The sequence below is a fragment of the Ziziphus jujuba genome, chromosome 6 (assembly GCF_031755915.1).
Source record: "Ziziphus jujuba cultivar Dongzao chromosome 6, ASM3175591v1".
NCBI classification, from domain to species: Eukaryota; Viridiplantae; Streptophyta; class Magnoliopsida; order Rosales; family Rhamnaceae; genus Ziziphus; species Ziziphus jujuba.
Window position 1 is genome coordinate 13,790,595 of NC_083384.1, and position 14,385 is coordinate 13,804,979.

The 14,385-nt window shown below is 32.2% G+C and overlaps 2 protein-coding genes across 6 annotated transcripts; both read left to right on the forward strand.

Moving 5' to 3' along the window:
- The first annotated feature begins 77 nt into the window (after positions 1–77).
- LOC107430508 (uncharacterized protein At4g17910) lies at positions 78–8,332 on the forward strand. 5 transcript variants are annotated; one of them, XR_003057876.3, is made up of 17 exons: positions 78–273; positions 395–458; positions 570–615; positions 1,484–1,617; positions 1,905–1,978; positions 2,202–2,280; positions 2,390–2,479; positions 3,389–3,462; positions 3,808–3,895; positions 4,896–5,022; positions 5,108–5,212; positions 6,095–6,224; positions 6,312–6,363; positions 6,451–6,495; positions 7,534–7,696; positions 7,897–7,995; positions 8,094–8,131. XR_003057876.3 is itself a non-coding variant. In XM_016041352.4 (16 exons), exons 1-16 carry the CDS (start codon positions 224–226, stop codon positions 8,244–8,246), a joined length of 1,410 nt encoding a protein of 469 aa, XP_015896838.1. In that variant the 5' UTR covers positions 79–223; the 3' UTR covers positions 8,247–8,332. The 5 variants fall into 5 exon arrangements, 2 of the variants coding, with proteins under 2 accessions (XP_060674232.1, XP_015896838.1); XR_003057875.3 differs by having other exon boundaries at positions 7,534–7,995; positions 8,094–8,144; XR_009639324.1 differs by lacking the exons at positions 7,534–7,696; positions 8,094–8,131 and adding an exon at positions 6,903–7,027.
- A 1,846-nt stretch (positions 8,333–10,178) lies between these two features.
- Positions 10,179–12,914, forward strand: LOC107430556 (transcription factor bHLH71). The gene is made up of 3 exons (XM_016041401.4): positions 10,179–11,172; positions 11,760–12,188; positions 12,582–12,914. Exons 1-3 carry the CDS (start codon positions 10,627–10,629, stop codon positions 12,675–12,677), a joined length of 1,071 nt encoding a protein of 356 aa, XP_015896887.2. The 5' UTR covers positions 10,179–10,626; the 3' UTR covers positions 12,678–12,914.
- Positions 12,915–14,385: the final 1,471 nt, after the last annotated feature.

Consider the following 14,385-nt stretch of genomic DNA (forward strand, 5'->3'; position numbering starts at 1 on the left):
GCTGTGCCATGGAGTCTTTGACGCGTGTCTGTCTTTGAATTGAACCTCGACCTTTATTTATTTATTTATTTTTAATGAAAAATGAAAAAAAAAAAAAAAAATTTGAGCTTCGGGCTCAGCCAAAAAAGCCATTAACCTTGACATTACCATTTCTCAGAAAACCGAAAAGGAATAATATTTATATTTGAATAGTATATGCAGCTTCCATTGATTTGCAGCGTCAATGGATTCTCTTCCGAATTCTCTCAATCCAAACAAGCGCCTTAAAGAAGAGTTACTCTTTCATCTCTCTCTCTCTCTCTCTCTCTTTCTGTTCTTATTCCTAATCAATTTCCTTGTTTCATTATTATAATTTCTAATTTTTCTTTGTCTGGTTTTTGATATAATTGGTCAGATTTGTGAGCAATTTGACAGGATCTTCCATGCTTGAAATCGCTGCGCTTTCCACATTAATCCCTGTAGGTATTCCGGTCTTTTTCCTTTTTTTCTCTTCATCTTATTTTATTTATTTATTTTTAAATTTCTAATGTGTATTTGCTTCCATTTGGATTGTTCTTTTACACTTGCAGATTGTGATACTTGTGCGCCACTCAATCGGCTTCAATCGCATTGTTGGTAATTGCCGCAAAAAAACCTTCGACCTTCTCTTTTTGTGCTTTTCTAATTCCGTCTATTTTATTTTTTTATTTATTGCCTTAAATTTTTGTCATTGCATTTCTTGGATTCCTCTCGTCCTTGTTGATTTCCAACTTTTGGTACCATTCGTGTAAACTCCATGTAGAAGTTAGAAGCAGGTTCTCGAAATTCAATTTTCTTATTGGTCATGTTTAGGAAATGAGTTGTGAATCTCAATGTATGACCCTTTATTTATTTATTTATTTATTTTTCCCTTATTCTATTACTATTTCAGCTCTCCGGCTCTTTTACTTCTTGCCAAAGACAGTAGCCTTAGGATTACAAAATTTTGTATCTTTCTAGTTTATTGGATTTGGGATCACGTAAGTGGGATTTTCTTACACTGCAAGACCTACATTCTATTTTCTTATGCCCAGATTTATGCATGTATTTTTTACTCTCGATGCAGATTGAATCTTTAGTTATCGCTCGAAATCAGTTATGCATTAACAGTTGTAATGAAACTATAATATATATAGTTCTGTCAAACACGGAAAAGGAGCTAACTGATCAGGGGAAAAAAATGTAAACTTATAGAGAGTTTCTATACTGTAGCAAGTAGGTTGAATCATTAAAACAGTTTTAGGTGAATAATCCCAACAAATTAAGTATGTTGGTTTTTATTATCGGTTGGTTGGATTTTTCTGTGTTCATGGGTGAATTGCACAGCTTCTCTTCAACTTTGGATTATTAACTTTTTATTTAGGACAAAAGGTCTCTAAATGTTCCCATTTATATCTTCTAGCTCCAGCTTCTCCATTTCTCTAAATTGATGCAATGCAGACTATTAATTATGTTTATTCCTCAGATCCTGTTACTATTGACATCAAAAGGAAGAAAAATGATGATGCAAAAGATTGTTCTACAAGTTGGTCAGATTATATGGCTACATTGTTTATGGATTTTATTCTCATTGTGCTGCCCATCCTTGTATTTTTCACAGTAAGTGGTTTCAAGTAAGTGAAAACTTTTGGTTGTGAGGTACCATGTAAACTTTCGAATTATTGTCTTTCAGTTTTGAACTTAGAAATAAGATTGGGGATTCTTTGTTTTACCATCATCTTTGAAGCTTGTGAGCCTTTTGGCTTATTAGTTCGTGGATGGTGAAATGTTTCATATTGGTATCTGGTGATTGTGGTGTACGTGGATTGTGTGTCTGTTACATTGCAAACCATTTTCATGCTCAAATTTATATTTTACAGTCTAAGTTTACTCGTAATTCATGACAGGTTTTAGCAGAATGGACATATATATTGGTGATTTTGTTGACGTTGTTACTTATTCTCTGTGCTGTGGCCAAAAGGTGAAACTTGAAACATGCTGCTTTTTTCTTTTCTTATCTTTTCTGTTCTGTTTTGTTTTGTTTTGTTTTTGTTTTTTTTTTTTTTTTTTTTCTTTTCTTTTTTTTCTTTTGGGTATTGGGCTATGAGATTCAATCTGAATGCTATAATATATGGCTAATGGAAGATTATGTAACCAGCTTGTACATATATTGCTGACACGCTGTTAAATGCACATTCTACCAGATTGAGTTCTTATTCCCCCCCAAGGGAAGGAGGGCTTCTTTCTCTCAGGGAAAATATTTCCTCATACAGGGTGGCTACGGTAGGCAGTCTCACTTATATGTGAATAGTTTGTCATTCATTTATTTGGTTCAACTATATTTACTTGCATTTTACCATTACCTCAATTTGAAGAAGAGTTATTCCTGCAGATGATGATAACATGCTTGTGTATCTTGGCTGTGGATTTCAGAATATTTCCTAGAAGATATGCTAAAACTGAGACTTATGGTACTAGCTGGGTAGGACTTTTCAAGCTATATTTTAAAAAACTTTGACTGTTTTTAATATTATTATGCTTATATTTTCAATTGCTTTTTAGTTATTTAAAGCGCTTCATTGTAGTTTCTAAACAGTGTTACTGAGAGTAAAGAACTATATTACAACTAGGACAATTAAATAGGAGATGTTTATTTTAATATTTCAATAGCAGACATCCACTTTGTCCTAGTGTACTGATTGTTTACTGAAAGATTCCAACTTGTACCACTTAGTTTGGCTATCTAAATATTGTCTGAGAAAATATCTTCCACTTAAATGAACTTCTTCTTATAATCTTATTGTATGAAACACATTTGACAAGACTGAGGGAGGTGATTGTTTATTACTGATGTCCCCATTTGTTAATATGGTTCTCATGTCTTATAAATGATGCAGCTAAAGCCTCACTCAATATTCTCCAATTGAGTCACTGATTACCAGCAGATAAGGAAAAAAGTTCCACTGGTATGGATTGATATTCTAGTGTTAGTAGTTGATGTTGGTGCCTTTGCTGAAACTGGAGTGGCCTTTCATCCTGATTAATGAATGGTTCTCTTGTATGGTCAATGGACTGCCATATTAATCTTAGAAACTAGATTGTAAGGAAGAGCTTATTGTGCCAAATTTTACATATAAAAATTGACCATAAATAATCTGTAATATCATGTAATTGGTCCGATTTAATTATGTATAATCATTTTAATTGTTATATGAAAGGACTAGTAAATTCTCTCTTGTTCTGTCTGTCTGTCTGTCCAATCTCCATATCATGTTGTAAACTTCCTTGGACTTGTAAATTTTTTTTTTTTTTTCCTGTTTTAGTGGTCAAAAGGTAGTTCTCTGAATTTGGTCAGTTAATCTAATGGTCGTTTAACTTTTGAGTTCCTCAGATGGATCTTGGGGTTGGCTCATTTGTAGTAGCCAATGCATTAGTTTCACGGCAAGCGCGCAATATATCATCTATGTGAGCCATTTTATGCTTTAGATATGTAGACGCTCTCTCTCTCTCTCTCTCTCTCTATTTTTAAGTGATTTCTTGAGAAACTATTTGTGTGTCCTAATATATTCTTCCCAAGCACAGATCAGTCTTCCTTTACATGCACATGGAATTTAGATTTTGGATCTCTAAACTATGCCTTTTGGAACACACAAACACACACATCTACATACACTTATGAGAAGAAAGGAAATTGCATTTATAAAAATGGGAGATCTAAGGGCAGATAAAATTTCTTCTAAAAATGCAGCATTAATGCAAAGAGAACCCATAAAAATACTGAATATTTATATGTTTTCAATGTGCCTTCAGGAAATGGAAGTCTGCAATTCAATCCACTGCTCCACTGATCATTCTAGGATTTGTTCGTCTGCTCACTACTGCCGGTGTTGACTATCAGGTAAAATTTTATGTTTGCCTCCTTATGAAATGATATATTTGGTAAATTTAATGAGTTTCACTTTCAGCATTTTTATGTAATTTCTTGATTATAACTAGTAAGGCAATTTCTTATGCAGTTGTCTCAACCCTGTTCATGGTGTCTTATAAATGTGTCACTTCATATTATCAAAGTCCAACAATGCCAAGCAATCCAACCTCTCTTCTGTTTAAAATTGACTCTGGCAGTGTTTAACTTAGTCTTTCCAAAAATAGCAATAAAATGAAATGGGCGTTTTTCTAATCTAAGTTCACTTGTTTCATGCTTCCAGTGTCATGAACTGGCTCATTAATTTTGGTATTAGATGTTGTTACTGCATTGACTTGATGTTGATAATTTATGTGACTTAGACAGTACTGAAAGATGTTATCTTGGTACTGTGAAGTTTATAGATTTCTAATTTGAGTTATGTTGTGCTTTGGATTGAAACTTACCATTCATTATAATATTCAATATGTTGTTTCTGTTACTTTGTTGACAAAGACACAGATGTTAATCTCTTCATGGACACAAGGTGTCAATTGATCAACTTCCAAATTCTAGATAAAAAAATATGTCCATGTGTAAATAATTTTTATATATGTTATTATAACGTAACCTATTGATAAAAATATATATATAATTGATTGCATTCACTTTCAAACACAATCATATTTCACTGGAAAATTTATATAATTTATTGTACTTTACAAAAATGCATAGAACCTGTATGGGTTTGCAATGTTTATCAACTAAATGAAGGTGAGTTCCTTTAGGGATCTAAAAAAAAGTATCGGACGGAGGTGAACATGAGTATTATATACTTGGGTGACTCATTGAATATTTTTCATCAAAGTTACTTGCAAATCATAGGTTGTTTCGTTTATATATATATATATATTTATGTCTTTATGATGATTCTATGGTTTAGTTTCTAACCTGATAAAATATACATGAGACAGTCTTTCACATTTCCTTGTAGGTTCATGTCGGCGAATATGGAATGCACTGGAATTTCTTTTTCACACTAGCTGCCATATCAGCTCTGACATCCATTGTTAATGTTCCTCCACAATATTGTGGAATCCTTGGATCATTAGTTCTAGTAGGTATACCTGTAGTTGGTTATATTTGTTTGTATACATGCCTCTGGAAAGATAGTTTTGTGAGCTTTCTTATGTGTTGATCTCTCAGGCTACCAATATTGCTTGTTGAATGGGTTAAACTTGTATCTGCTTTCTAACAATAGGGGAACTGATCTAATCAGCCAAAATAAGGAGGGTGTTTACAGCATATTAGGTAAGTTTTAATGAATCTGAATTCAACTTCATGTCTGATGGATGCTTACAAATGAATTTGAGTTTTAAAATTATTCTGGATTTGAAACTTCTTTCTCTGAATTCCTGTAAAAGATATATTATTTCTAGTACAAATTGATAAGATTCTTGGAATTAGAATGATCAGATATCAATTCAAACATCATTCAAATGGGTTCTGTAGTTGCTTAATGTGAATTAGGATTTATTTCTGATGTTTTAAGGATTAGGATTACATTTATGATGTTTTAAGGATTTAAAGAACTATCTCTACAGTAAAATGACTGGTAGTTCAGTTACCAAACATTCATACTCCTGCTGTATCCCATTGACCATGGGTACAACTATTAAGATAAAGTTCCTGGTAAACCTATGTCTATGCTATGATAATGAATTTGATAAAATATGTATAAAATTAGGTGTAACCGCTGGACATGAAAATTGAAAGGTACATACAATAAAAAAATCCATTGGATTAAACCAAGTAAGGATGGTGCACAAGATCCGATATTTTGTGACAAGGAATGTTTAAAAGGGAAAATTTCATCTACACCTCAAGGTTTGATGAAAATTAATCAACACCCTTGTGGTTTGAAAAATCATCACTTACACCCCTGAGGTTTGAAAAAATCATCATTTATCACCCTTGAAGTTGGTTTTTGAGTAAAATAATTTACAAAAACTCTTATCTAAAATTTAATAGAAAAGAGATTTTAATTTGGATCTTAAACAAGAAATTACTAAATGCACCTTAATGAAGCTTTGTTTAATCTTTTAAGCTTTTCCTAATGACTTTCAGCTGTTACCTTCGGATTATACTTTTCATTTCTCTTTTCATCAATTGTTATTTTGCTTTGATTTGCAGGTTATTGGGGTATGTACCTTCTTGGTGTCCAGCTTGGGAACTTTCTTTTCTTTGGAAACCATTCCTCTGCTACAATGAGAAGCAATGAATGGGCAAGAATCAGAGCTTCGATACTTTCTTTTCTCTTTTGGTATGTTTCTAGTTCGAGATGAAATTTTTTTTATAACGATTTTCTGTGAAGATGACTTCCTAAATCCTCTTCTTAATGCTTGCTCAGGTCGTTAACTGTGTTTCTGGACAGCTATGTAGAGAGAGTTTCCCGTAGAATGGTAGCTTGTAATTACACCGTTTGGATTGTTATTTCATGAGTAGTTAAGTGATACTGATGAAAACTAATTATGAACGCTTTTTTGCAGTGCAACCTGGCTTATGTTACCATGGTATTGGCTATTAATCTACAGGTTAATCCAATCCTCGTCTTCTTTCTTCTTTCTTCTTTCATCTTTCCTCTTTCTGTTTTTAAGTTATAAATTTTTGGCATATCATCCTCTTTTGTTCTAGTCCAGTACATGCATCAATGAAGTTCAGTTTTACTATGCATTTATTTTTGTTAACTCAGAGATTCTAAGGAAACCAAAGTCCTAACAATTAATGGTCTTCTCTCTCTCTCTCTCTCTCTCTCTCTCTCTCTCTCTCTGTGTGTGTCTCTTTTCTTTTCTTTTTTTCCTCCTATTATTTAACTAGAAGTAATTGAATATTTGACAAATGATTGGTGAAAACTGTAAATCCCATTAAAAAAAATTCTCTGAGATACTCATTTACTGGTGTTTTAGAAAAATTTCTGGGTCTAACCTTTGCCAAATGGTAGTATGGACTCTGCTCTTAAGGAAGTGATATGACCTTTGCGAAAGGAGTAGAGAGCTGGTAATTCAAAAACTGCATATCAGTTTTGGGGAGGTTGAACAGATGACCTGTATGGTTACGGAAAAATAAGTTGAGTGGGATATGGCTTTAATACACAGTTAGTTCTCATTGAGGTTTGCTGAATTTATTTTTGTTTTTTCTGTTCTTGGTCTTTTTCTTTTTTCTTTTTTTTTTTAATAATTTCCTAATTAGTGGAGGTTTGGAGGGCATTTATTTAATGGTATTTTCTCGAATTAATTATATGTTTCCTCCTGCACTTTGGTGGCAGTGTCAGCGTTATATTCATAGAAGCATTTAAAGACTGTCAGTCTGGTTTACGATGGTTATAACAGTTGGTGATTAACTAGATTATTCGAGAAAATTAAGTGGATTTAACAGTCATCATAGATTAATCAATACAAATAAAAAAGTTAGGGATTTGATAGCTAAAATTGGAAGTTTAAGAATGAAATTTACACGTTCAAAATTCAAGGGGATAATGTATAGTTTTTCCTACCTTTTTTTTTTTTTCTTTTTTTTTTTGGCCTTTTTCCTCTCTCTCTCTCTCTCTCTCTATCTCTCTCTTTTACACTTAGCAAAGTAAGAAAACAATGGGAGTTCCCAGAAGCCATCTGCCTAAAGACCCAAAGTAGAGATTAAAAATGAGCAGGGAGAAGGCTTTAGCTTTTAGATGTGATTGGAGTATTAGTTTTCATGACTTCAGCTTACTTTGGCTTTTAGTTCTGTTATACAGTTCAGGTATACATATTTTTTCTTTTATTCTATTAATTCAGAAAATTTTGCCTGAATACCCAGTGGTTTTTAGCTATTCAGTTGTTATCATGGTTTGGCTGAACGATAGCTCAATGTCTTATCTATTCTTATTTAATCGTTATATGGAGATCTGAACTAGGAATTGATGATATGGAGATCCGAACTAAGAATTGATGAATTTTCAGGTGTTAGCAATACTGATGCTCTCTGATTTTATCCCGGGAAGCAAAAGTTCGGTACTTGAAGCAGCTTGTAATCGCAACTTACTGGCTACATTTCTTCTGGTAAACGACAAGTCCTCTAGTTTTCATCTCATTTAGAAGTTTTCCCTTTCTCTTGCTTAAAATGGTCATAAACTCTTGGCCTTCTTCTTCTTGTTCAGGCAAATGTGCTCACCGGTTTAGTAAACTTATCCGTGGATACCCTTTTCGTGTCATCGATCACATCCCTTTCTATATTGATTCTCTATGCGTTTATTTTATCTTTTACCATTGGATTAGTAGATTATAACGGGATTCGGTTAAAATTTTGGTAAAGTGGTCTATTAACTACAATATATTGTGTTACTGATGTAATTTGCAGACCATAGAAAAGCAAATTTTTTTTTTTCTTTTGCTGCAAGCTTCTGATTTTATTTACTGTTTAGCATTAATACACATTGTAGCTTAAGATCATGTGAAACTGCAGTTGGATTTTAGACTTTTACTTGTTTTGTCGCTAATGGTCCCTATAACATGCAAAGCATCAGGAACGCCTATCATGAGCGTGCCACTTCAGATTCTCATCGCATGCTAGTTTTACCATGATTATTATATATGCTCATTGATTCTGGATTTGAGAATAAACAGAGTCTATGCTTGTGCCTTTTTTTCACTGTTCATCGTACAAAAGAAACAATTGGATACGATTAGCAAAAAAAAAAAAAAATGATATGGGTGCCGATAATAATAATTAAAAAAAAAGGGACAGAAAATAGAATTGGAAATTTTTAAACAATATATGAATTTCTGGTTAGATGTGCTTATTTCGAGAGAAGGAAGCTGATGATCACATGGACTGTACCAGCAGAACGTCTGACAAGTTGGACCATGGTCCAAGGTCGACCATCCTACCTATATGTCCTCGTCTTCAGATAAGGCAACAATTTCCAGTGCCTCTCTCTCTCTCTCTCTCTCTCAATGCAAAGCCCATTTTTGGCTTGCAAAACAAAATATGGTACAGCATATGAAGAAAAGAGGTTAGAGTTTTGATTAATTGCAAATAAAGTTATACAGCTGGGTAATACAGAACCATTAGGTGTTTCTTTGGCACTTTCGGTGGTTTTTTGGTTGATCAATTGTCCTTTCCACTTTTCGAATGGTGGTTCACTTAATTAGCTTTTTTCGGTAAATGCTGTTCGTTTATTAGTTGTAAGTGGTTTTCTTAGGAAGATATTCCATAACTTTTTAAGGACAATTATGCTTTAGGAAGATAGTAATATTGCCAATGATTATGATGTTTTGTTATTCCATCACTGCAGGAAATGGTTAACTTAATACCGTTGATAGTCTTTCATTTTGATTAGATCTACCACCCAACTTTCAGTTTTTGATATCGGAATGGAGGGGGTTCAACTTGAAATTGAATATTTTAGTTGGACTAGCCTTGAGTTCTAATTAATCCTCTACTGGTAATTATTTGAAAAATAGATAATTATTCTGGTCAATAATTAAAATAATGTTAGTACCGTCATCATTTCCTCTACCTTTTTTCTTCTTTCATGGGAAAAAAGAAGATAAACCATGATACTAAATATGCTTAAATGACTACCTTGTTTGAGAAAGGCAAACATAGTTTTTAAACATAGAGCATTAGAAAAGGGATTAACCACATAATAATAATAATAATAATAATAATAATAATAATAATAATCATCAAATGGTGCTATCAGAAGCTCAATATAGGATTAATGGGCTTTTAGGCATGATTTGTCGTTATGATTGTTGGGACTCCCATTTCTTGGATATCTCACTTTCACCAACAGGATTGACAATTGACATTACAATGACCTCTTGCTAGTGCTTTTGGTGATCATCATGGGGGGTATGGAAGTGCCAAAATAAATCCATTTATTTTCAATATAAACCCTTTTTATTATTATTATTTTAACTATATTATCATTATTAAGAATATGGTAACCATAATTATCTTGATTTTCCCCCAAAAAAAAAAAAAGAGAGAAAAAGAAAAAGAAATTCAAATTGTAACACCTCATCATACATTGACAAACATCAATCAACCGTTTGATTGAGGTACCCCACCAGATGATAAACGGGTCCCAGATGGGGGATCAAAAAAAATTCCAAATCCAAGCAGCAAAATGGAGTTGAAGATTGACATACATGTATGGCAATGGGTTGTCAAGCACATGTTAGAATTTTTAGTTTGTATTTATTTATTTAATTTTTAATATCTAATTTATATGAGAATCTAGGGTACGTGAGCCAGTCATTTCCTGCAAGACCCAACACAGATTTGAATGTGAGGGGTAACTTTTTTCACAGCTTGTTCTGCTGTTTGTATGCATATTTCTATATAGATTTGGGTCCCCCCACACAACCCCTCTTCCCTTCTCTCCTCCATCGCAGAAAAAGGTGTTGCCAGTCTTTGACAGAAATCTGTGTAATCGGGAACCAAAACCCCAAACAAGGAAGAGAGAGAAATACAATTACAAAGTCTTTTCTTTTCTTTTCTTTTTCCATTCATTTTTCCTAAGCAGAAAACCACAAATTTTCTGCCCCCTCTCACGTGCACCACAATATCCTTTTCTTCTATATTAATATTACCCTTCTAATTAAACTTTTTTTTTTTAACTTTTTTTTTTCAAATTATAGAAAAATTGTTTACTGGGTTTTGCTATAAATTGGTCATGGATTATGATACAGAGCTGGTTTAATCAGAAAACAGAGTTAAAAAAACAAAAAAAAAAATCATTTTTAGTTTTTTCAACTGGGAATGCCAAACTGAAAATAGTAATGGCTTTAGAAGCTCTATCTTCAAATGAGCTTCTCAACTTCATTATCTATGATACACTATCTGCTGGTGCTGCTCCATATAGCTCTCAATTAGATTATCATTCTTCAGAAACCAGTACTTTCCTTTTAGAGAATGGTTTGAAACCTCAAGAACAACAAGGTGGTGATGCAGCATTAACAATGGAGAATCATACGACATTGCCAAGCAGTAAACGACAATCTTATGCAGCTGCATCATCAGAATTCAGTAACCAGCTGATGATGAAACAGAATTTGGGTGCACAGGGTAGAAAGAAAAGGAAGAGAAAACCAAGGGTTTGCAAGAACAGAGAAGAAGCTGAGACACAGAGGATGACTCACATTGCTGTTGAAAGAAACAGAAGAAAACAGATGAATGAGCATCTTGCTGTCTTGCGTTCTCTTATGCCCGAATCTTATGTCCAAAGGGTTTGTATTTTTTTTTTCTTTTTTTTTTTTTTTTTGTTTGTTTAAACATAATACAGCATTTGGTGTCCAATATACTTAGGAAGATTATCAGCTTTGCTAATATAATGTTGCATATAGTAAAGAAAAAGAAGCCATATTTTAAAAAAAAAAAAAAAAAATATTTTTTTGGGATAAGAATTTCTGAAAAGTTGGACTGGGATTAGTTATGATCTAGTAAACATGCAACACAAAGTTGAATAGTGCAGCAAAATTGCAGAAAAAAAAGAAAAAAAGAAAAAACCAGTCAGATTAAAGTTAAGCAGGAGTTTTGCTTTTCTGAAAAAAATAATATTAATAATAATTTTATATATGTTTCACTTTTTCTGTCCCCTTTTTTTATTTCTTTAGATTTTTCCCTTGTTTGTTTGTCATTAAAAATGTAAGCAGTACTAGATGTATAGAAACTGCACAGAAATTTCATAGAAATTCTCTAAAGTGCCAATTATTCTTGAGAAAATAAATTTCACTAAAAACAGCTTTTCAATTTTTTTCCCATCATATATAATTTTTTATTGTTTATTAATTTTTTTTGGGTTTTTGTTGTATAGGGTGACCAAGCCTCAATAGTAGGTGGTGCTATAGAATTTGTAAAAGAACTTGAACATCTTTTGCAATCTCTTGAAGCTCAGAAGCTCCAACTTATACAACAAGGAATTGGAGGACAAGAAGAAAACAGTAATAGTAGTACCACTACAGCCAACACAAAATTCCTAACACCCCCTTTTGCACAATTTTTTTTGTATCCCCAATATACCTGGTCTCAAAACTCCAAGAAATATACATCAAAGACCAAAGCAGCCATAGCTGATATTGAGGTAACCTTAATAGAAACACATGCAAGCCTTCGAATTCTATCGCGACGAAGCCCTAAACAGCTCTTCAAGTTGGTTGCTGGTTTTCAAACACTTAATCTCTCCATCCTCCACCTCAATGTTATTACCATGAATGCATTAGTTCTCTACTCTGTCAGTGTTAAGGTTAGTGACACTGTTAATACATTATTTAGTTTAGGATATTATTTAATTAATTATCATTTAAAAAAAAAAAAAAAGACTTACATTAATTTTTGCATGTTAATTAAATAAATACAGATCATTCCATTTGCTCTAAGAAATTTTCAAAATCCTAATATGTTCTGAGATTGTATATATTTAACAGAAAATGTTTTAAGAGAATGAAAATTATTACATAGAACTAAATGCTGCAATATTCTCAGTATATTCCAAGTTTGCAGAAAAAATCTGTACTTTATAAATCATATAGTTGTTTTATATAGACCATATTATACCTATCCCCTGTATATAATTGATTGATTGTAATGATGAGATCTCAAAGAATTTTGGCTTAAAATTTGAATATTCCAAATGCAGCTTGAAGAGGGTTGCTTACTCACTTCAGTAGACGACATAGCAGCTGCTGTTCACCACATGCTAAGAATAATTGAGGAGGAAGCTGCTTTGTACTGATAAAAATCTTATCTGCTTTACCTAGATGCTCTTAGAGTTGAGGTGGAATCACCAGAATGCCACCCAATTTTTGTTTTCTGCAGTAAAGTTGTTTTATGTATCAATGCATGAACTTAACTCCACTAAGAGGCTTCCTTCTGTTTTCCTTTATAACAACTTTTTATTGTCACTTTTACACCAAATATGACCAGAAAATTGAGGCCGTAGATCTTTATGGGCTTTCTGAGGCCCAAGCCACTCTTCGAAGGATATTTTATTTATTTAATTTTTTGGTATTTCACGCTCAGAAGGGTATGGTTTCTTCTACGTAAAAGCAATTTGATATTGGCCATTTTTATTTATTTATAAATTGGGGTTAGAGATTTTAGCACTAGGTTGATGGAATCCAGAATCTAAAATTATCACTCATGGTGATTGCAGATTAAGCTATGTCTATTGGTGAAACCCATCAAGTCGATGTTTATTGATGAAAGCAGTTCAAGCCCTACAAAAATTTATGTATCGTCAATTTCTCATAAGGGTGAATATTTCATCAAAACTTTTTTTTTTTTATCAGTATTAGCTATTAAATTCTTTTAAAATTGATATTTAAAAATATATTAAAATTTTATATAAATATAGCAAAATATTAAAATTCTACCAAAACAAAACGAACATTTAAAAAGATCTACAAATAAAAAAAGGTTAAAAATTGATTATATATATATATATTATATTTGAGAGAGAAATTTAAAACTGGATCATTGTTTTAAAAATTAATAACTTTTACCACTAAATTATCCTGACATATTAATTTACATTATATTTATATTATTTTTTTCTAGCCTTTAGTTAAACACTTTAGACCTAAAGTAAATACAGTACGATGCACCATGGAACATGTGTTTATAAGAATTTTAATAATAAGACAGAAAAACAGTGTTCTTGACTTTTATTATCATCCTTCATGTGTATGTGTTATTTTTTATTTTAAAGTCTAAAATGATTATAACTAAACAAATTCAAATTCCAATTTCTATCTAATCAGAAATAACATAATGTCTATATGTGGTTCAGGTTCAGCGTATCTATAATTAAAGATATAAAAGATGAATATAAATCTACTATATATGAAAAGAAATCTACAGTAAAAGGAGTACATAGGTAGAGACACTTTTAGTGTCTTTGAGACATTTTAGCATAACATATAATCATGTAAAATTCCTCCAAGAAATTAATTAAGAAGTAGTATTAGTATTAATCTGGCCAACCAATAATTATCCTTGCAATAACATGGATGCCCAGTTGCCCATAGAAACTGGCTAGATAGAATCGCAACATCGCAAACAAAAAGTTAATTTCTAATCTCTCACAGTCATTGCATTTTTTTATTTTTTTTTTGGTAGTTTTGGGTTAGCAAAGCGACAAACATAATTGCGTACATTAATTTTTGATTTAAGAACTTGGAATTAATTAAACTCATCCTTCTTTCACAACCTAATTAATTAATTTTCGGACACTCCAAATTAGTTTCCCTAATGAGAGGAAGCTGTATTGATTAATGGAAAGCATACATAAAATATTTCTGATAGATTGTATATATATATATATATGTATATATAAATAAGATTACCCAGTTCAATTTAGCAATTGATGATCATCATGGGTTGGCAATTATTCTTCAGTGGAGCCAGCATTAATTGGTTGTTTACCCTCTTCTTGATTAAAA

Bases quoted from the DNA above. Each gene is read 5' to 3' on its own strand.
- LOC107430508 (XM_016041352.4), top strand. From the start codon at position 224: ATGGATTCTCTTCCGAATTCTCTCAATCCAAACAAGCGCCTTAAAGAA. The intron at 459-569 runs GTAGGTATTCCG...TTACACTTGCAG, and splicing joins CGCTTTCCACATTAATCCCT to ATTGTGATACTTGTGCGCCA. The intron at 6,225-6,311 runs GTATGTTTCTAG...ATGCTTGCTCAG, and splicing joins ATACTTTCTTTTCTCTTTTG to GTCGTTAACTGTGTTTCTGG.
- LOC107430556 (XM_016041401.4), top strand. From the start codon at position 10,627: ATGATACAGAGCTGGTTTAATCAGAAAACAGAGTTAAAAAAACAAAAA. The intron at 11,173-11,759 runs GTTTGTATTTTT...TTTGTTGTATAG, and splicing joins CCGAATCTTATGTCCAAAGG to GGTGACCAAGCCTCAATAGT. The intron at 12,189-12,581 runs GTTAGTGACACT...TTCCAAATGCAG, and splicing joins TCTACTCTGTCAGTGTTAAG to CTTGAAGAGGGTTGCTTACT.